Here is a 24867-nt window from a genome sequence, read left to right on the forward strand (position 1 = left end):
AAGGAACAGTATAACCATTTAATTTTGTGCGCAGCGTCATTATTCTAAATGGCTGGCTGACGCAGCGCCGTAATGCCACAAATTAAAGCTTAAAACGGACGCTTAACAGCTGACCCAAAATCGAAGTGTCCCCCTAAAGGGGGAAATCAAAAGCAATGGGGCGGGGTCTCGCCCCGCCTTCGATGCCACGCCGGGATCGAGTCAAAAGTGCTCCGGCCGCAGCCACACTAGCAACGCGCTCACTGCGAATCGAAAAAAATAAACGTCAAAAGTGACAGATAGAAATATTTTGCCGCGTTCCCGCCATTTTTGTGTGTTAGAGTTAAATTTAATATATCTTTTCTAATTAACTAACGTTGATATTGCGTTGGATACGTTGAATCATTTTAAAAATAAATACGTATAAGTATATGCAATATTTTTTCATAATGATTCTGTATTAATTAGTATGAAAAATAAAAAGTACTTTACAATTAAGTGATCCAGTGTTAAAGTTCATTTATAGACTGTAAAGCGAAATGGAAGTAGCGCAGACACCTTTGCAATTAACACAGGAACACCAAGAAGGAAGAATGACAGGTTAGTAGTGAAAAATGTCATACCTACCTATGTGTAATACCCACATATAGTTTCCGGAGTCTATTTAAATTTGGTCGTAACATTAATAGGTATTTACCTAATATTTTAATTTAAAACAAAAGCTGCAACTGCAGCACATCCACCTATAAGTATTTTGTATTTGAGATGAAAAGACAGGTGACATGGTGATCATTATTATACTTATCAGATATTATACCTACTTAGAAAAACCTAAAAAGAAAACTAAAATATTAGTTAAATCTGATTATTTAATAAATAAATAATTATTTCCGACCATTAGTTAAAGAGTCTCCCGGCGCTTAAGTCCAAAACTGTAGTTCCCATGTTTTACGGCCAGTGGCGGTCGAGGATGGGCACCGTGAATACCACATTCAGACGGACTACATAATATACCAGTTCCATATAGCCTATTCGATTAAGTACGTTTCAGATTTCTTTAATACAAGCTTATACCTGCGGATTTGCCCGGGTGGTTAAATGGAAATATTTAAGAGTTGGGTATGATATTTTGATTGCCCTAGTTTGGGGCTAACCAAAAGTACAATTAGTCACAATTTACCTTTAAACAGTTATCGTAATATAGTCTATAACTTCCCCAAGACAATTATAACAAAAAACTATTCGATTTTTTTTGAATTTGTAGAGCAGTTCCTCAGATAGGTACGGCGTTCGAGCAAACAAAAACTTTAAAAGTTTTATACGAATAATATTAGTAGGTATAGATCTCATTTCCTTACCACCTACACGGTTCTTTCTTTTATGCATCTTTTGAAATAGATAGCTATAAATGTATGTATTTTTGTAGAAAAATATCTAATTACTTTTTGTATTACGAAATTTCTTTTGAAGTTAATAAAAAAATCAACTTCCAACACCAACCCCGAGTTCTCACTCGGGAATCGAACTCCAATGCGCCACAACGGCCAGAAATAAACATTCTACCAACATACCTACTCGTAAATAAATTAAAATTCAAATTTGAACACAACCAAATAAAATTACTGATGATCAGACATTATAATACATTGTCAGCTATTATAATTCAGTACACGCGCGTCGGCATCTCGGGGTCTATTTGACTGATTTTCAGCCGCTCCATGATTTGCCACTTTACCCGGTCAGCGCGGGATTTGAATACAAAATAGGTGGGATTTCAATTTCATTTACAAATAATGGAAATTCGTTTTGTATAGCGTTACCTTGTATTGAGTTCTTGGGTGTGCTAGTCTGTTTTAGATATTTGTATTAGTATTAATTTATTATTTAGAGAAAAGCAAAGATTAGTATAAAAATAGAATAGGTATGGTAAATTAAATAAATACCTCTATAAATGTTCTTATGATATATTTATTATATTTTTTTATAATTACAGTGTTTACTTAGAATGAACAAAATTGTAAAATACTATTTATTTTATTATCTACAAACAATGCCTTCCACCTGTACTCGCAAGGAATTACTTATTTTAAGAAATATCTTTTTCGACTAGTTACCTATTTACCTACTATTTATTATATAAATGTCTAGATATTTACAGTTATACAAACACCTAAGGGATTAAAAATTTAAATTTATCATTTGATTTAAATTAAAAAAGAAGTAAGTATTTTAAATGTTGCCGCGAGGTTCTAAAAGAATTCTCCGAATGTTAGAGAAGGGAGGAAGCGAATTAATCAGGGCGGCTCAAGAGATTCGCGTCAAAAGAAAACCGAATAAAACGGCAAGCGACAAAGTTTCCGCCTTCGCTTTGGTAAAAATGTATCATGGAGTAGATTGTTACTATATTTTTTTATTGTTTGAAAGATTTTTTTTATATATAAAAATATATATTGTGGACACATTCTATATACCTATCTATTTATAGATTCGTATATAATACGAAAAGTTTAAAGAAATTCTCTACACATTATCTCAATATGTACAATAATAATAATTAGGTTATATTTTTTTCTATTCTCTCGATAATATTTATTTGTCTCCTATTTATTTACATTGCTTATTAATCATACCACTTATTTCCTCACAAAACTTATTGTCAATGAACTGACTGATAACGCACAGCCGGGAGTACGCGGCGTAGAACCCTGAAATTTGACGTGATTGTAAAGGAGCACTAAGGGAGAAATCTTGAAATTCCTACGAAAACAAAAAATTCCATATTACATCTTCAAATCATCGCAACCAAATTATTGACTAACGACTATTTAAACAACCATCTTTTAAAACATCATATAAAATAATATAAAATTTATCGAGAAACTCCACTCCACCCACCCCAGTTCAGTAAGTGCCATACTCTGAACAAACATTGATTTATCTTGATACCGGGGATTCACTTCGCCCGCGACTTCCAATTTCCCAAACTGCTCTTTTTATGTGTCTCATACAATTTTCTTTTATGTCCCCCCTCGTTTATATAGCCTTCTTTATGGATAGAGCCGTTCTGTCACAATTTTGTGATATATATGTGATGTAGGTACTATGTGTGTATTTTATTGATATGTGCGTCTCTAGTGGACACGAGCAGCTTCGCCCGCTTATTTGCACCCTTAGGGAGTGAATTCTAAAAAAACCACGAAACACATGATCAATGAAATATTTTTAAAGTCTGAATTTCAAATTTTAAAAAATCGGTGCCAATTTAAAAGAAAAATCCATACAAACTTTCAACCCCTATTTCACCCCTTTAGGGTTAAAATTTTTCAAAATGATTGATGAATGATTAGATGACACTTAAATATATTCTTAATTATTTATATCAATTAGTAGGTTCAGGTAGGTAGCGGGTTCAATTTATTTATAATCAAGTGGTAGGTTCTCCTTTCTTAGTTAGTCTTAAGTAATTGTTAAATTATTAGAAATGTTTTATTAATTTAAAATAATTCAGTATTTGCTTATAAACAATGATTTCTGATACAATCTCGTATCAGGGAGCATTCACCGCAACCTCGATACACCTGAGCTCGGCAAGCGGTTTGTAATTTGTATTGATTTATTGTGTACATTCATTTTATTAGTTACTCTTGTTTGTTTTATTATTGCAATCAAACTTTTGAAAAATTGCAGGATTTTGGATATAACTATAAGAAAAAAATAACTTTACTAAATAAATAAATCCGGCGTAGAATTCCGCCACTCAACGCGCAAAGCCTCCAATTATTATTTGGCGGAAAGGGGGGAACGGAAGTGTCTTAACGAGAACGAAGTGTCTTAACACTACGTTTCCAGGTTCCCTGCTATGTGCATGATAGGTACAGCAATAAGTAAATGAAATTACTAACTTTTAACCGCCGCCGCTTTTTCACGTTAACGTTTCTTAATTGAATTATATTCAGTCAGTCTTCATTGACAAATTTTCGTATTCAAACACTAACACTTTTTTCGACCTTAGTACCTTCCACTCGTTTTCCAGACTTTGCTTTCTAGCTGGCCGAGCTTTATCTTATCCTTTCAAATTTAGTTGTTAACTATATCGAGAAAATAAATATTTTTAAAATACCCACGTATAGTATACTGATTTCATAGTAGCCCTTTGATATTAAATCGAGTTATTCCGTCGGCAGTTAAGCATAATTGCCTTTCGTCAATCAGAGTGAGTTTATTGTGTTGGTTTATTTACCCATAAGGGGTGCGATAATAGAGTCACATTTTTGTAGACTTGCAAAGTACCTATATTAACTTTGACAAAAAAAAAGAATTATTATCTATGAAATAATATGAATATTATATTTCTTTAACATTGTTTAATAAATTTTTGACGCAAATTTTGAGTCAAATAAATGTACCAACACAAATAATGATACAGATAATTACCTATTAGGTTAAAATATTTGAATTAAATGCTAATTTTTCGACTCTTTTTTTTTTGTATTAATAAGTATCATTATGAAAGATATTTTTTTATATAATATATTAAATAGGTATAAAAAATGTTCTTAATTATTAGCAAACACATTAAATCAATATGTTAAATGAAAATCTCATAAAAATACGGAATAAGAGGTAGTAACTAAGTAAAAATAAAAAAAAAGATGGTACTTCTGTTACACATCAAGCCCACGATGGTATAATTCAATAAGTAGAGTAACATCAGCCTCACATTTGTATTAGGGACGTTATTGTTCCCCAATTATTATTAGATATACCTATTGATCGTATTCTATTTTGACATTTTATTGTAAGTACAACAAACATTTTAAAATATAGTGAGATTATGAATCCATTTTTAAACAAAAATAAAAATAAACTTATTTAAAAATCGTACCCGATCATTAGGTATGGGTTCAAATTCCATTCTGTTTGTTCTGTCCATATAGTGGAAACATCAAACATTGGGGAAACCCTTTCTGATAAGACAATCGTTATACTTATATAAGAAAATGTAAGAAAATTGGTGAAACTATGATAATTATAATTTTATACGAAATCTCTAGTTTCTAGCCCCATCTCATATAAATAATTCATTCAAAAATTCACTAAATCAAACATAAAGCCAGTGCAAATCGCCTTACACGTCCTATACGGTAGCAATCTCCTAATTGATTCTCATACCATCCTAACTTGACCCCTACTTGTACTTTAATACACTTGTAAAATTCTACAGTAATATGTCTATATATAGTGGTTATGGCCCCCTATTTTGGTAGTAAAAACGCTATTATAGCGAAAGGGTTCCGCAGTTATTCTATTACCATTATTGATATTAAATGTTTATTGATATTGCTCTAGGGACACTTGAGTGGTGCAAAAATATTTGTTTGATTTACTTAATTTTTTGTATCTGCATATTGGTTGATGGGAAGTTGGCAAATATCTAATGGACAGGTAGTTAGGAGTTGTAAGTCAAAATTGAAAACTTTTTAAAATAATAACAACAGTACAAGGAAATATCTACAGTTGTAGTTAAATTTCTTTGTTATCAATTAAAGAATGAAATTTCTACTGAAAAATATATACTTATATAAACAAATAGACATGTTTTTTTATATCTATTAACGTTAATTTTACACAATTGCTAGGTCGGCTACATTTTGTTTTTACTTAAATATTATTTTCTATATTGTATAAAAAAAATAAATATTATCTTCCTACGTCTTGGACGTTTTCCAAGAGACGCGGGTTCAAATCCCACATTCCCTTTTCCCGTTCAATTTTTTATATGTTTTCCAAAAAAAAGTTTATTCTATTAAGAATAAATTCTATTAAAAATAAGGTTCACATTAGTGAATTAACACTTAAATATTTTTAAAAATATCTTATAACTTTTTCCTTACATTTCTATAGGAGAAGACAACACATCCCCCCTACGTTGGTCGCCACCTACTTCAGCAGCGCTAGTTGCAGCTGCGCTCGCACCTCCTGCTTTACGACCATGGCTGCCTGATCCTCCCGTTAAGAAGACGAATCATCTGGGTAAGGGAGGTTGGATCTGTTAATCTTAAAGACGGTTTTATGTATAATAAATAAATTCTATTGTGGCCGTCGTGGTCCAGTGGCACAAGGATTTTACTGGACACGACGATTGTGTGTTCGATTCCCCTTTGAGCTAGTAAAATATTTAATATTTTATTAACGAGGCAAAGCGCAGAGTTCCACTGAAATCTAGGGTTAAGACACTCCTTTCGCCATTAAGATACTTCCGTTCCCCACTTGCCGAATTCTTGAGGCATTGCCTCTCCTTTTGCTTTGTCTGGTTACCAGAACGAAGAAAAAAATATTAAATATTTTATTCCCTCGAGTGGGAATCCAATACCGTTGCGTTTCTAATCACACGTTTGGGTCCCTACCACTTTAAGGCCTTGCTAGGTTCACATGTCTTAGGCGTAATGCAATTTCAAAACTAAATATAATTATTTTATATTTCATTCAATCATTTTAATATACCTATCTAAAGACTCTATTAAATAGAATGATAAGAAAAACTCTATAATATAGAGCATATACGTCTGCTTTATAATATAGAGGAATTTATGTAAATCATAAAATATTAATCAATAATATTACTCTCTCAAGGACTCGTCTGTGTCGTATGCGGGGACACCAGTTCGGGGAAGCACTATGGCATCCTCGCCTGTAACGGATGCAGTGGTTTCTTCAAACGATCCGTTAGAAGAAAACTTATATACAGGTATGTATTGAGGAAAATATATTATTTTGCAAAGAGCACAATGCGTCAAAAAAATTCAGGCCTAATTTCGATAGAGTCATTTTCACAATAATTCATTCAAACTCAGAAAACAAACTTTAATTGCCAAATAAGAGAAAGTCATCAATGATCTAGGTCACACTTGTGACATATTTGGCGGTCTACGACCAGCCTGTACATACATGCACATCATTATCAATACATATATAATAAAAACGTTGGAGTCACTGTCTGTACATTTTTAATGAAATAGAATCCAAAACAATGATTTTAAATTTTTTTGCTTGTGCGTTTGTGCACGCTAATCTCAAAACCTGCTTAACAGATTTAAATACAGTTTTCACTATTGTAACCTTCTATTAATATTTATTGTTTGTTTTACTTCAATCAGTCAAACTTACATCAATATAAAGTGTTTTATTCTACTAAATTGCTGAAAGTAACTGTTATATTGACCTGGCTGAAACTTATTCTTCAATGTAGAGCTATTGTCTTTATAATAATAATGTTAATATATTTGTACAGTTCAAGCAGGCGAAGCCGCAAGCGGATCGCTAGTTCGTACGTTGTAATACGAGATATAGGCACTATTGACACCTGTACTAACAACCAAAAAGTAATATTTGGCGATACGAGTATTATGATAATATAACATGGTTCTTGAAATTAGGCTACTGATTCATTGCCTTTTGTTTCAATGTGTGTCATGATTGCTCAATTTTTGTTCTTAGAAAAGTGTATATTCTGTGTGTGTGACATCTTATTAAAAAAATAGGTTATTTTCAGTATATCTAATGGTATGCTTTAGACTATTTTTAATTAAATTAAGATAAGGAATTAATAATAATTTATAGTCTTGCGAGAATCTAATATTATTTAAACCATATTAACCATTTTAAAGGGTGATATTTTTTAGAAAAGAAATAAATCATTAATTAAGCTTTTTTTTGCCGCGCCGGCAATTTCACTAGAAATTATTTTTGCTCACAAAAGCCGACGAGGACCTACTCTACTCTAGAAAATTAATCATAGGTAACTGTTATAATATTCTTACTAATATGCTCGCTTTGTTTACTTTCTATACAGAACATTAAAATAGTTTATTGTTTTTATATATATTTTCATTTTGGTTATTGAAAGTCAAGATTATTTAAACAAAATACAATCTTACAAAGATGTGAAAGGATGGAATTTAAAATAAAGTTACTTCTTTGTCAGTATTTCTCGCGTTTTGGTAGAAATATTTGCATAAGTAAGTAAGTACCTAGACAAAGAAACAAAATAACCAAACAAATAAAAAAGAACACAACAAAAAAAACAAAACAAATATCATCATATCACCCTAAAATTAATTTACAATCATAGAAAATCTCTTGATCCCCATCAAAAACCTGCCACCAAGTCACATCTGTAAGCTCGAGCTCGAGCTGTATGACAATGGGGGGCCGTGATGAGATGGAATCCACTTAATCCTTGCATATTTCAAATTTTTCTTGCATCTGGGTTTACTGTTTAAATTTAAGTATAGTACAATTGACGAGACGTTGCAGCTTAAGTTAGTAGTTTTGAAATTTAGCACATTGTGCACTCGGGAGGGAAATAAGCAAAATTATGAAAAATTCCTAAAGTCAAATCTGCGCAGACATCTATATCTAACTTTTGGGCGGCCAAGACTCGTCGACCATACTGTATCTTACCTAGAGTAGGTAAGTATACGCCGTCATCTGCCTAATCGTACCTATAAGGGTACCTATAAGGGTTGGTTTAAACACCAAGGGAAGGTAGACAATATTTGTTATTAAATGATAAAAATGTATATTTTATAAATTTTAAGTAACATTTTAAACATCATTACAGAAAGTAAATTTACTTAATTAATTTGCTTCAATATACAAATTATGTAAATGTTTTGTTTATCTTAATAAAGTTAATGCATTATGAATATATGTATATTGTAACTAGTGGACCCGAACGCGGCTACGCCCGCTTGAACTATACGAATATTTATTACTAATATATTGGTATATATCGAAAATATTAGAAATATGAGAAAAAAAAGTATCCTATGTTCATCCTGAGACCCTCAAGTGTCTCTATATGAATATTTTATCACAATTAAATTGGCGGTTTGACCCTGATTGCGTAAAAGATAGGTATGATTAAAAGATAGATAGGTATATATTATAGGTATGGATTACTTATATGTAAATTATGTTTATTTTCGTGCTCTGTCAAGTGGGGTGTCGTGTTCCATCACTTTACACGCAACGTCTCCTAAATTGGACTTAAAGTAGGGAATGGAGAGTCAGTCTTAAGTCTTAAATTGCATTTTTTACACTCAGAGTTAAGACACTACATATAATTTTTAAATTTAAGCGATAAAAGCAAAAATACAAAATGTCGTTAACGAGATACTTCTTATTCTAAGTCGAGAACATTTTAAATATTGTATACTAACGCAAGACCATTACGTACAGACTGACATCACTTACATATTAACATATTATAATATATTACTATGGAACATAGAGATAGATATTTCATACGAACAAATACCAACAAATTGAGGGTAGATGGGTAGATAATATTAAAAACAGTTTAACATTTGGCCCTCTCGGAGCCCCTTTCAATTAATGTAGCACCCGCTCTAATGTTATTAATATAGCGCCCTTATGGTCAAGTGTGACATGTGGTTCTTTATCTGAGTCAAATTGATTTTTGCAATCTTTTTTTTTATAGGAATAAATAGACACTTCATGTTTTAGATTTAGAAATCATCGGAGTTGTAATCTGTATCATTATAATTTAATCATTGTTCGCAACAATAAGTAAGGAATGGTAAAATAAATGAGAAAATGTCTATGAATGTGAATTTAATGTAATTTGATTATATTTTTTCTTTGCTCTCCTACATTTAATATGTCATCAAGCTAGAGTAAGGAGAATTAGACGATACGTTTTTTTACTTAAATACCTACTCAAAATTTTAGAAAGAAAATTTTGTTTAGTTGAACATGAACTACTGGTTCAAATACAGTTTTTTTATGCTGTATACTCAACTTTTCGATTTATGCAGATTATAGCTTAAATATATAATTTAAATTCAAACCCATAACGATCATTAACTTTACTTTATTATATTTATTTATTTACTAGTGGACCTGAACGCCGCTACGCCCGCTTGAACTATACAAATATTTATGAAATTATTTTCAGAATTCAATAGAGAGACGCGTTAAGCAAGCTCATTTTGGGTGACGTTTTCTAACATCAAACTTCGCAAATCGTTGCTTAGCAACGGTCGCATAGCGACGGTTGTTATTAACTTGGCGGAATAAATTGCATGTCAAATTAATAAGTATTTTAATATATCGGTATAAATCGAAAATCTTACAAACATGAGAAAAAAAGTATCCTATGTTCATCCCGAGACCCTCAAGTATCTCTATATGAGTATTTTATCACAATTAAATTAGCGGTTTGGCCCTGATTGCGTAAAAGACAGACAGACAGACAGACAGAGTTACTTTCGAATTTATAATAATAGCATCAGTTAGATACTTTAATAACATTAAGTAATTCTATTCTCAAATGTATCAAAATTTAAATACAGTTGTAGAAAAGTCGCCCTAACAACGAAACGATATTTCAATTGGTGTACCATAAGGCAGCTTTCCGGTCCACCGTTCTTCAATGTTCTTCATACGTTCCCCACAAAATACCAATTGCAACAAATGTCAACCAACCTAAGCCTATTATATGACGGATTACTTATAATGAAATACCTTTAATCTTTATTAGACTTGGTCCGCAAATTCATTTCATTTAGTAGTTTTTCCTCTTAAAGTCTTGGTTGCTTTGATTGCTTTTCTTAATACTTTCAGTGATTTCTTATATACTTAAATATGTATGTTTATATTGTTTAAATGTCTTGTAGAAATTAATGGATAGGTATTACTTTTCATGTTAGTCACCTGTGAAGTTATCCTACCTTTTTAAAGTTACTGTTATTTTCGAAGATCTAGTATTATATACCTAATATAAGGAGAAAGAGAAGTAGAAAGTTTGAAATTAAACATTATTTAACATTATTTTAGAGGAAGATAGTATGGAAACTTCAAATTTAATTTAATTTTAAATTTTATCTGCTCTTAAATATTGTTAATATTCTAGATATATAAAAGAATATCATGCAAACAAAGTACCTATGTGTATATTGAACAATTTTACTTTTTTTTTCAAATTGGTTAACAACCAATGGTACTCTAAAAACGCACAATATGCGGCGTTAAGTTTCGTCACTCTATACGGAATGTTTCAACTTCGTATAGATAGCGGGGAACGGAGTGAACGGTTTTTTTCTATATACCATGTTGTATAAAGCGTGAAAGTTTCCTTCTATACACAACAGATTAATAAAATTCTTTCCTTATAGATGTCAAGCTGGCACGGGAAGATGTGTCGTCGACAAAGCACACAGGAACCAATGTCAAGCGTGTCGCCTCAAAAAATGTCTCGGTATGGGAATGAACAAAGATGGTAAGTGTTTATTATTTATACTTATACCTAGAACACATAAGTAGGTACTTAATAGAAACTGACGTCAAGACTTAAGCTATAGTCGTTTGGATATAGAATGATAACATACAATGTTCCTGGCACGTCTAAAAGCCATAAAAATAAATAAACATTCAAAACAAATTAATAAACATACAAATAATTTATTTTGTGTAGATAATAACTAATAATTTGCTGTTATTTCATCTTGTCATATCTATCTATATATATAAAATCGAAAGGTCACTCACTCATCACGAAATCTCAGAAACTACATGTGCACTAGGAATCTCAAATTTTGCATAGGAGTTACATAATTATAGGACGTAGGTGCTCGCTAAGACGGGAATTTGCAATATTCGACTTCTAAGGGGTTGTTTTTGGGGTCGAAAGTTTGTATGAAACTTCGTTACTACAAATGTTAGGAGTCTCAAATTTTGCATAGACGTCACTAGCACGTAGTCATGGAGACAGAAATTAATAATAACATTTCACGCGGGTGAAACCGCGAGCGGGCCGCTAGTCACTTATATTATGAAGTTATAATTATTTTTAAATATTATTTTTTTGATTGAGGCCGTCGTGGCACAGCGGCACTAGGGAGGTGTTGTGTGTTCAATCCCCACTCGAGGAAGTTAAATGTTTATTTACGTTTATATTTCCATTTCTTCGCACTGGTGTCGAGGCAAAACGCGGCGTTGAGTTCTGCCATTCAACGCGCAATGCCTCCAGAATTCGATAGAAAGTGGGAAACGGAGGAACACAAGATCCATCTCAGCGTGAAGCTGATATTATTATTTTTTTAAATATTACCTAAGTTTATCTGTTTACCTTCTATAAATAAATAATAACCAGCTAAATTAACACTAAACTAATTAAAAATAAGACAACCATACATTTTCATACAATTCACACAATACAAAAGAAACATCATTCCCACGCTACCATCACGTCATAACCTATCAAAACACTTTAATGTACAAATCTGCGTTCAACACCCCATCTCACGCAAAATCAATTAGGCAAGAGATATTGCTATGGACAAGCGGACAACCCCTGGCGATGTTTGTGATATAATTGATTCAATATGAGAGACATTGTGTTTTTTGTATATTTTTTGGATATTTTTTAAATTCTAGCAGAAGTTCATCAGATTAGAATGTAAAAAATAAAAATTAAAAAAAAAACAGTTTGACCCTGTATATGCTGTGTGTGGGACACAGCAGATTAGGCAGAGGGAACCTAGTGTTAAGACACTCTGTATGCATATAATAAATTACTAAATGTGGAAGCTTATTAAAACAAGGCAGCATTACTTTGTGAATTTGTAGTATCTTCTTATATACGAAATAATACACAAAATTCAAAAATACAGGACCCCATCACTGAACGTCTAAAATAAAGATATAATGACTAAGATTTATCTACATAGGTATATTTCAAAGCACCGACGGCAAGCATATGAGGTTATTCTTTTGTTAGTGACGTGTAAAATATTTTTCTAAGAGCTTCCTCAAAAAAAAAACTTAAAAAAAAGGAACCTCTTTGCACCCTTCTTCCCAGTCACAACCTAACAACTTTATAAACATGCCCATTTAAATTATTACACCAAACCCATTCAGACGTACTAAACTAACAATCGTATGCGCGACTTAGCCCGATATTTAAAACATTTACTTCCCTAAGCCCTAATTTGTATACACGCGGTGGAGGCACGTGGCGACGCGTGCTCAAATATGTATTTTTTATGCTCGCACTGCTTTTTAAAATGAAATACCCCGATATTTGCTTAATTGTATTCTTCTTTTAACTTTAATGTTTGTTTTAATGTCATTTCAATAGTGGTCTCATTGAATCTGTGAATATCAAAAGTTTTTATTAGTTGTTGGAAAATATAGAACAAATAATGTACAGCAGTACATATATCTATCGTATTCTGGGTTTTCCGTCCTTAAAGATTGGCAGCTTCCAGCTCTCATTACTGAACTTCCTTAGTGGAAGCGTAGCGCTACATTTGTTTAACCAAGCCGAGGAAACCCAAAAGTCTCATCAATCCATCAATTTTTTCTTTCGATACTATTATTTGAAACTCATAAGTCATAATCGTGTTAAGTTGCGTATTAACTATGGCATGATGACTATACTTCATATCTCATAGCTAAGATGCCTGTTAACGCGATGATAGTGCGTTCGATCCCCATAATGTTTCAAATTTGGGCGGAAAGCAAAGAACGGAGTGTCTTGCCACTAGGTTATCTCTACTTATCGCGCTACTATCTACATACAGCATTACAAAACAACGAAAGTTTTATTATTTGGAATTCGAACGCTGACTTAGCTCGAACTTCATAGTATAATAGTTAGGCGGTAAATGCGTGACGACGACAACCAATATTAACATATTATTATTAATAATAATTAACAATTAAAACAATCATTAATATATAACAAATTATAAAACAAAATACATAATTATATTAATTAACATTAATTAATTGTACAGGAGGACCTAGATGCGGTTCAAAACCAACGAATATCCAAATGATTATAACAGGCGTGTGGTCAAACGTTCCCTCCACCAGGGGTCCAGGGGGTGCCCATTTGAATATAACGCTTGAGGCGTCACTTTGTAGTTTTTTCCTTAATTATCTATGCGAAATGCGAATTCTGCCATCATTATAAATATAGGCGTGACTTATTAAACATAGCTTACGGCGACTCAGTTCTGTTTCTTCAGTCTTAAATAAATCATGCGGTGATAATTGGATGTGGTATTTTTGAAGGGTTTGTGGTTAATGTATGGGAAATGCGTGAATAATATTGTGGTGCAGTGGTAATGTTTGCAATGTTGCAGGTTCAAATTCAAAAGCGTTTGGCGCGCCATTGTAGAGTTTATTAAATATCTACATATATAAAGACATTGAATATCATTAAATATATTATTTCTGAAAATTACATTAACGGCATGAATTTAATGATGAATTTTAACAAATATATAATTGTGTAATTAAAAACTTTTATAAACATAACATCTGCTAATATAACAATTTATTTGGAGATAATATTATAATCTTAATAAATTCTTAATTAAACAAAGTCTTTATTAAGCAAATGAAAACAAAATAATGGAAGTATCTATAAATTTTTTTTAAAAAAATCCATTCAAAATCAAGACACAAAATGACAATTAAACATAAAACCATGAAAATCAAAACGAAAGGTAAAAGTAAAAAACTTAGGTAACAGACCACCGTAGAGGTAAACCGTAAGGGTAACTTGGTAACTTGTTAGGTAAATTAAAACCAGTGTTAATGAATACGAGGCGTTTGACAAGCGCCGGGGCCCGCCTAATGAGATTGTCGCAGCATCTCAAAGTAACCGAATTACACTTTGCACAGACACTGTGAGGAGAGCAAAATAATGCAAAGCTTAAAGCAATAAAGTCCTCTCTGTTTAGAAACGTCAATAAAGTCCTCTCTCTTGTGTAGTGTTATGGAATGTTTAGATGCGGCTTTTATATTTTTGCTGTTAAATAAATTATATATTTAGGTACTATTTATTTTGAATAATGTAGGTAGGTACTTATGTATTTATATTATTATTCATAGATTTATTTTATTAAATTAAAATTAAAAATATACTTAAATACAATTTACCTTATTCTTAGTGTTTGATTTCATTTTAAATGTTGGGTATATATATGCAATTGTACATTTAAATTGAAATATTTTTTTCTTTTTAAATGATTAAACAAACGTACAGATGCACACATAAATGCATAAATAATTGTAATGTACGTAGGTGATTTATTCTGACACAAAATATCATGACTATTATATTTTAATTTGAACAAATAATAAAAAATGCTATATAAAGATATTTTCAAATTATTATAAGTACTTATCTAAATACATTATCAGGCTGGGTGGGTTTACCAGTCTATACTCAAACTTTAATTATTTTTTATCGGTATTTTCCTAATTATCGCTAGATTTTCGCATTTTCCTCAATTATTTCAGCCGGGTACCCAAATATTTTTTAAAAATACATAAAAATATATTTAAGCATTATTTTTAGCTTTCGCCACTTCTATACATTCTCACCCTCCAGGGTCGCTATGGGGTGTCCTCCAGTTTCATTATACTGAATCTTTTTGTCAGTTTCTTTCACGTTAAATTGGATCAATGTTGCATTGTTCGAGTTATGGTAATCGAATGGAGTTTGATTGGGAATGTTGGCTTACTCTGTACTGTACTGTATTGTTCTTTATTGTATTATGTGTTGTTATAAAGAAAATTCTTTGAAAATAAATTTAGGACTTGAGTATGAGATATTATGTTATTTTGTGGCTTACTAAATACGATTTAATTAAGTTAATTCATGTTTATATAGTTTACGTAGTAAAACGAAAAACACAATTTAAAGATTTTTCTTGTTAATGTCAATCCAATCAAATCCACAATTTTTTTTAATGAAATATGTGTAGTTGGAGTATGTGATGAATTAAGCATTCTAGATAAATAGGTACCTACTATACCTATACGAAAACTCTGATATTTAGCTGTAAATGACACCTCAAAGATTTACTTGTAACTTGTAAGACAGAACTTAACAACGCACCTACTCTCACGGAAATGAAAATAATTTCTTTCGTATGCGAATCGAACTGACAATCATTCGCAGGCCATTCCACTGTGCCACGATAGGCTCAGCGAAATTATTTTTACAAGGAAACCAATAGTAAGTATATATAATAGATATAAGTGAGGCAGTATAGTATAAGGTATATTAATTAAATATTGATTTAAAAGCTTACTCACTATTAATGTCTCTTAGACATTTTGTTTTTTCGACACTTGATACAAACATCAAAGAAACAGTTTATTTACGATTCCTCACTCGTTCAAACGAGACTTAACGTAAAATCACTTTAAGAAGTAAATATCTCAGAATTCATTTATAAAATGAAATGCTAATGGAATGACTTTATATTTTAATCCGGATCGTTTTGTAAATGTACCCACCGATTCCAAAGACGGGAACGTCGGGAACGTAAATGTTAGGAGCTGTTCTTAAATATGGAATAAATTGTATGAAGTTGTAAGAAAAAACTAGAAATTTACCTAGTATTAATTACTTTTTAATGTATTAATATACATTAGTCAATAATATAATAATTATATTGAGGTCATCGTTGCGTATCATCTGACTGTGGGTTCAATTCTTATTCGGGGCTATCAATTATTTTTGCTACCCCATCGTAATAGAAGAAAACACGGTGTTGAGTTATGCTACTTAATACACTGAGGTCCTTATTTATACATCGAATAGATAGATCTATGAATGAAAACATCTCAAGATCGCTTTTAAGATCTATCTCAGAGTTTAGAGCGATTTAAAATTAAATACTAAGAAGATAAGTATTCTTTGTAATAAATAATACAAGAACAACCTTTCATCAATCCTCCTTTGCAAATATCAGTATCACTACCTCCTAAGCTTTACGTATCTATATGTAATTTAAATTGAAATTTTATATTTGCCTGATAAAAAATAATAACCCCCCACTATCAAATGCCCAAAGTTTCGTTACAAATGACCACTAACAAATAGTTAAATACTATACAGGTAATAGATTATGTAGATAAGCGTACAGAATCCAACATCGTACCCTAACACTTAACTGTTTATACCAGAGTTAAAGCTATAGACACTGATTAATGCGATTTTAATCCAGGCTTAAACCCTCAATCCTACCATTAATCGCCTCCGTGCTGGCCGGTGACGTCACACCATTGTGAACTCTACCACATTAGGAATTAAGTGGCAACTCCCATTACTGTTATTAATGAAAGCATTTCTAACTTTTAAGCTGAACGAGTATGGATTCAAATTCAAAAGGCTTAGGGTCGTGTTTTCTACTGTCTACGTTATAAACGTTCATTCCAAATTTCAACTCTATTCACTTAAAATAAAGCTCGAAATCGTATGAAATATTGTCAAAGAATCAATAACCACTAAACTTGGATCAGATCAGAGAGGGATAAACTGGCTAGTTTTGTATGTGAATGAAAGAGATGGATATATGTACGTGGGGGTAGCTTTAAACGGATTTAGGGATGCGAAACAGATGAGACGCGCACCTGATCCAGTTGATTTTATTTTTCAATTATGACGCGAAAAGGGTAATTTTATTTTTGTATTGTCTGTGCTTATTTTATTAATAGATAGATATATATAGATCCACCTAGCATTTTCATCGCATGTAAGTTATTTTTGGGTTTTACGTAGGTCTTTTATTATAGACGGATACTATTTAAATAACTATCTTTTTTTACCCGATTGACTGTAAAAGATACTACGTCAAAGGGGTGTCGTTGGGTAGTTATCCAACAATTGTTTGTTCATTTTTAGTTACAAAGTTTAAGATAAATGTAATAATAACAATTATAATTATAGGATTAATATTTTTGAAAAATATGGTAAGATAAGTTCAAATTTTTGAAGTCATCGCGCAGCGTCTGTATATAAACGCGACGTTTGTGGGTTTACTTTCCTATTAAGGGGAAAGAAATATTTTTATTATTTCGTTCTGATAACAAAATATAATATATAAAAACGCCCTCAAAACATAACCATTTTTACAATCAACAATACCTAAAACATTCTGAAAGAAAATGAGCTTTTCAATAGATATTATAGCCCCATAACTCCCTTACTGTAAAAATTAGGGACAATAATTAAATATCATCTAGTGAGTATAAATGGTAAAAATTATATAATATTAGAATATCGCACAGTTTCCTTATGCTTATCTTGCTAGATAAACTCTTTAAATTAGTTTGAGAATAGAATCGTCCTGTAAAGTATTAAAATCACAACGCAAATAATCTTAGTCATAACAAAGAAATATACAAAAATTTATCTAATTTCAAATATCTTTTATGTCTATAGGTATCTTAAAACCATATATATAAAGCTTTATTTACACATATTTTTAAGCTTTTCGCTGTGTCCTGAATTTTCAAAGAAGCGTTTTGGGTGGCGGAGTTTATCTATGGATACGAGGAAATGAAAATGACTTTTCTCCAAGTAAGAATCAAATGCACAACTATTAAGTTTACAGTCAAACGCTGAACCACTACGCCATGATGGTCTCATAACCGTCTCATTTCCATTTTGAAATACCTATCAAAAGCTCTAACTTAAAATCACATAGAACTTTATTTAATCATCTATTAAAAGCTTATTAAATAATTTTAAGCTCCTATACAAAATATCACCTGTCTCTTTCCGGAAGCTCAAAGATGGCGGTCTAGCGGATATGGGAGGGGCGTTTGATTTATAGTGGGGATAGTGCATGTGTGTATGTTAAATAATTTTTATTTTTATTTTGTTTTCTCGAATTACATACAGTTGATTAATGTTTAAGATTTTTTTATGACGTGGTACAGGTTATTTAATATTCTATTAGTAGAGTATAGTTTTTATTAGGTAGTAGGTAAAATTAAATATTACATATTTTAAATGCTTTCTAAAGACTTTTTATTTCTTGAATGTATTAATTATGCAAACTGAGCATAATTCTTATGAGCAAATTTCATCCCTCCCCTCAGATTAAAATTTCTCTTCGAAAATCTAATTGGAATGTATTCATTAGAAATGAAAGTTTTTTTTTTAGTTTTATTTTTTTTACATTATGAACAAAAGCCAACTAAAAAAATATTCCTATAACGACTGCTTTAACAATATAAATAAGAAATTTTCATTTATTTCGTGAATTTACACAATTTACTCAATTTCTTTTACCGTTGTATCAGATTACAGTATAAACGTTTAAAATATTGTATAATAATAAATAATTTGAATTCCTTACTCTATACTCTATATAAAATGTGTAGGTACATAAATACCTAAATATATATTTGTAAAGCTATATGATCAATCGAAGTTCACCGGAGGCAGCCGTCTGGCACAGCAATAAAATCAAATAAAACCCACCCCTGGCGACCTCGGGGGTGGAATATATACAAGTATATCCATCCAATATTGCCTTGTAAAATAAAATGGACATTGCTTAAATGTTTTTAAATGTGCAAAATTCTTTACAAATTGGTACTACTTAGTTGTTATTTACAAATAAAACAAATTATAGTAGAATGATTTTTTGTATTTTTAGGCATATTGTATGGTAGGCAGAGAGAATCTTGTGATAAGTCTCTACGTTCTCCGTTTTTAACTTGAAACGCCACATTGGGCGTACCAGAGTGGGGAAAATTAAATTGAAATGAATGATTAATCCAAATTAGGTACCTATCTGTAGGTACTATATTCAAAATTAAATTATATTTTACTTAAATATTAACTTCTAGCATTGTATTATTAATCTTAAAAAACACTACAAACTTATATGTAGAGGTAAGTAGACTTTCTATCGAAGTTCACTGAAGGCGAGGTGAGGCAATAAAATCACGTGAAAGCCTCCCCAGTCCCTACAGGCGGGGCGGGGGCACTGTAACGGAAAACACTGTATTTGACATCACTGTTTTACGTTGGTTCCTTTGTATTTATTTTTTATTATTATATTATATACTATTGAATGTGTATGTATCTGGGCGATGGTCTTGGGTACGATTCTCTTTCGGGGGAAACAATTATTTTCATTTTCAGTCTGCTAGACCAAGCGCGGCGTTGAGCTCTGCCTCTCTAGAAGTAATGTATCTAAGCTTGCATGTATTTAAGTATTTTTCATTATTTATTATTGTATTAAAATATTTAACATTTTAATCTTATTCAGTGTAATTTTATATGAAAAAAAATGTTTTCTACATAAAAATGTAACTACAAATTTAAATAATTTTCCTTTACCTTTCAAAATCGAACCCCATTTGCGTACAAATCTTTTATCATGAACATGAACTCAAACGGCGTCTTCGGGTGAAAGAGTAGCTCCTACGTTATATCGCTACGTGACTGTAATACCGAGTTCCAATACGAACGACTGGTATATAATACAATAATGTTACTTGTATTGTAAGCACGAACAATGCTTTTTTGAAATATTACTTTTATTGTATTTGGTTATAATTAGATATATCTTACGCTTTTTCATATTTTTGTAGGATTGAAAGAGAATTTTGTCATGTTTTCGTTTCTAATATTTTTTTATGTTTAAAGACATTATTATGAGTGAGAGAGATTGTGTACCTAAAAAATCGTGGCGCAGTGGAACAGCGTCAGACTGGAACTTGACAGTAACGAGTTCGATCTCCACTCGTGGCAACGTTTTTTCATTTCTCCGCTCTGGTAATCAAAATGTTTCTCGAAAATCGGTAAGGTAGGGAACGGAATGCCTTAACACTACCTATAGGATAGATAAAGAATTTTATTTGAGAATTATATTTATAGTGGAGGAACTTGACTATATTATAAACTAGCGGCCTGCTCGCGGTTACACCCGCGTGAACTATGTTGTTATTAATTTCTGTCTCCATGACTACGTCCTAGTGACGTCTATGCAAAATTTAAGACTTCTAGCATTTGTAGTAACGAAGTTTCATACAAACTTTCGACCCCAAAAACAGCCCCTTAGAAGTCGAATATTGCAAATTCCCGTCTTAGCGAGCACCTACGTTCTATAAGTAACTCCTATGCAAAATTTCAGATTCCTAGCACATGTAGTTTCTGAGATTTCGTGATGAGTGAGTGACCTTTCGATTTTATATATATAGATATTGGTTTTGACGTATAGCGTAAAATTTTCTTAGTAGAGTTAAATATAAATCAATAACCACGTTCATTGAAGCAACTTCTACAATGACAACTGCCCAATGGTAAAGAATAAGTTATCCATATTTTTCTAAATTGAATATAACTAACTAATAACTATAATCAAAGCAGTGGTGCTATGAAGCACAAAATAAAACAGAAATTTTAATCAATTTTATCCTAATGCTCTTCCTCTACAGCGGTCCAAAACGAACGTCAGCCAAGAAACACAGCCACTATACGCCCTGAAGCCTTAAGAGACATGGATCAAGAACGAGCGTTGAGAGAGGCTGCAGTTGCCGTCGGTGTTTTCGGGTAAGTGTATTTTTCAATTTCAACATACAAATATAGTGCAGTCGACAGGTTGTGGCCACTGCGAAGTTGGATGCACAGAGTGTCTTTCCGATTGAACGCATGCGCAAAATTTTAGAAATCTGAACTTCAGTGCGGCCACCGCTCGTCGATCTTACTCTACACCTAAATAATTAGGAGAACCCCACCCTTTCAATATAAGATTTACAATCACGATCTAATCTGTTAATTTATGTAATTTAAAAAACTTAGCTTCACGCTGTATCCTGCAACAGCACAGTAGATTGAGGGAACCTAGTTTTAAGACACTCCGTTCCCCCAGCATTCAAAGAATAGAGCTATTGCGTTATAGTTATTTAATAATACATTTTCCCTATAAATAGGTATAGTACCATGACGTAGGTGGTATTTTATAGAAAAATCTAATAATATGTTAAGGTGTTGCTTACTCATAATAAATGACCTTTGAATATTACAACTACTCGATTAAGATTTATGTATATACTAGCGACCCTCTTGCGGCTTCGCCCGCTTTAACTACTGGATTATTCATGTAATGTATGTTTGCAAAGCACTTAAGATAATGTAAAAATTAATTAAACCCTAATGCAACCCGCATTTTCGTAGTTTCAATAAGGATTTTCCAATTGTTTTAGACAGCAAGAATTTTTTAGTAGGTACCGTAATTTTAAATCTGTGCTACTAATCTTTTCAAGTACTTATTAAAATATATTTAAATGACTATTTTTAGATAGTTAAATGACTATCTTTAAACGGAAGAAATTATAAACAAAAACCTACCTACTAATAACTACTACAAAAAATGTGAAACTAAATATATCGCGCTTAAATAATACATTCAACTCCAATTATCCAATACGTGCAAACGCATCTAACTAAATCTTCGTTGCTATAGAGGAAGCCGGTTTTTTTTTTTTCGAGCTTGTGGTTAATGCTGTCCCTGATGAAAAGCATGCACGACGTGGCTGCCTGTGAGGGAAATTAAATAGAATGCATGGGCCAGGAATCAAACCCGGGCCGCCCGCGTGGCAGGCGAGCATTCTACCACTGAACCACCGATGCGTGTGAGGCAGGCGACGCGGCGGACGCATGGCGAGTGGCGAGCCGTTTCGCAGCAAGGATTTTTTTGATATTGTAATAACTTCTAAAGTACTTATTAAAATGACAAACAGTAAAAGACAGTTTTGGTCTACATTAAATGGCCAACGTAACTAATGTACTTATTTATATGCTGAGAGTAAGGGATAAGTGAAACTTGAGTAACATACAGCTGATGTGTCAACGGCGGGATGTGTCAACAATTAAATGCGTTTTTCTGTAAAACTATTCGCAATTTCGAAATATTGTAAAAAGCAAATTTTATCTTCGTTTAACGTAGAAAATTAATAAAGTATTTTAAAGGATAAGGATTAATACCATTATGGAAAAATATCCCTCACAATAAAAAATATATTGAAATTATTATTTTCAGACAGAAAAATGATCACTACACGTTATTCTTAAAAGATATGAATATGCTCTCGCGGACTTTTTTGTAGATCTTATTAAGAGGAACAATACTCCAGTACATTTTTTTCATGTAGTACTAACCATTAGAGCAGCGCATGCGCGAAAGTGTCTCAACGGGTAGGACTTTATACATATTTATCGTATTTATGTTAATTTACATAAGAATGTAGAAATAATAAACTATATATAAACCTTCTACGAAAAACATTCGACTTAACGGTGAAGACCGTATCAAAATCCGTTGGGTGGTTTAGAAGAAGAAGAGTTAGAAACAACAGACAGACACGAAAAGCGACTTTGTTTTATAAGATATAGGATAAAATGAATAATTTCAATTGAATAAACTAACTTAGTCTCGACAGCCCGTTTTGGAACAGTTAGTAAAAGATTTTTTGTTACAAACGTTTTGAGCAAACTTTATGAATTTTTGATAAATATTTTTTAGTGGAAGGCATAGTTGTTAAATAAATAATACCTATAACTCTTCATTTCTATCTACCAGTTGAGTATGGTAAAAAAAACAGGTGTGGAGGTGATCACAAGTTTTTTTAGTTTAGTTTTTTAATTTAAAAATCAGTAAATGCCTATAATGAAGCACACAATAACTATTTCATTTATCTACAAAGATTTTCAAAGTTTTCAATCCCCAAATATACCTACTTGAAGCCACGAAACGATTTCACGATATTTGTCGTATATTTAGTTAATATTTATATTGAATTTGTATTTTCTTATAGTGAAAAACAGCTCTATATTTAATACAACGACTACACTTTAATATATACGATATTACAGTAATTTCTAACAGAAAAAAATATCCCAATATTCAATAAAATCTATTCAAATGACGTTTTTGTTGTTTATTCAACGTCATCTCTATTCTACCCCATAAAAACTCTATACAGGGCAAAGCTCTAAAATATTACATTACCATAACGAATTCTCATACAAATAATTTACTACTGAAGTATGCACTCCCCCCAATTGCTCAGATTTGACTGCCAAATGTTTATGATACATTATATTGATTTGAATATAAAGAGATGAAGAATACATTTTTAGAAGCACTTGTGCCACTTGTCTACACATGACAGTTACAGATTCGATTTTTTGCTAGGGACTAGCACATTATGTAAGTATATATATATATATTGAGTGGCGGAACATAACGTAGCGCTTTGCCTCTTTACCAGGCCGATTCTAAGATAATTTTTACCTCTTAACTAACGACAACGTAACACATATAGCTATGTACGTCAATATGACGTGACCACAGACATATTAGCATTGAATAACTACATCAAAGGGTCAGTATAGCTACCCATAGTTCAAAGGTAATATATACCAACCATCATAGCGTGAGCGCGTCCCTGCTTCAGATCACCCGTGGCGCGGTCATGCAGACCAACCTTTGATCAACTTGGACCTGATCTCGCTGTCTGACGTCACCTTCCCAGTTATTTATAGCTGGAATCCTTGTATTGTGCAGCTATTTTTGTAAATGTCTGTACTTTATTAAGAATTGTTATTTTAGTGTGTCATTTTTCTATATGGACATTTTATTTGTGCTATAGTTAATTGTTATGTTATTAATATAACAGATAATTACGTTAATAGCAGGGTAGGCAGAGGAAACCTAATATTAAATCCCTCCATTCCCCATTTTCCGCCGAATTTTCGAAGCATTGCGTGTTGAATGACTGAACTCAATGACGCGTTTTTATTTTCGTACTAGAGCGAATACATGAAAATATTAATAAATAATAATTCATTCCCTAGAATGAGAATCGAACCCACTACTAACTAGTTACAGTGACTTGCTTGTGAGCCTAGCTTTGTTTAATCTTACCAATATTGTTTATGCTAATTTTTTTTATGATCCTGTATCTTTCACATATTATACTGAAGTAGGCAGAGACAGTCCGTTGTCCATTTTCCGCATGGCTTTGAGACAT

General features: G+C 31.9%; 1 protein-coding gene across 1 annotated transcript in view; it reads left to right on the plus strand.

Moving 5' to 3' along the window:
• The first annotated feature begins 218 nt into the window (after nucleotides 1–218).
• Nucleotides 219–24867, plus strand: part of LOC146535260 (photoreceptor-specific nuclear receptor-like) — a 29477-nt gene continuing 4828 nt past the window's right edge. The window contains exons 1-5 of the mRNA XM_085191346.1: nucleotides 219–579; nucleotides 5884–6012; nucleotides 6613–6727; nucleotides 11181–11284; nucleotides 21271–21385. Coding sequence (XP_085047472.1) covers nucleotides 519–579; nucleotides 5884–6012; nucleotides 6613–6727; nucleotides 11181–11284; nucleotides 21271–21385 — 524 coding nt within the window. The 5' untranslated portion in view covers nucleotides 219–518. The remainder of the gene's footprint in view (nucleotides 580–5883; nucleotides 6013–6612; nucleotides 6728–11180; nucleotides 11285–21270; nucleotides 21386–24867) is intronic.

This window comes from Heliconius melpomene, chromosome 10, assembly GCF_056956725.1.
Source record: "Heliconius melpomene rosina isolate 202511_hmr_F chromosome 10, ASM5695672v1, whole genome shotgun sequence".
Classification (NCBI taxonomy): domain Eukaryota; kingdom Metazoa; phylum Arthropoda; class Insecta; order Lepidoptera; family Nymphalidae; genus Heliconius; species Heliconius melpomene.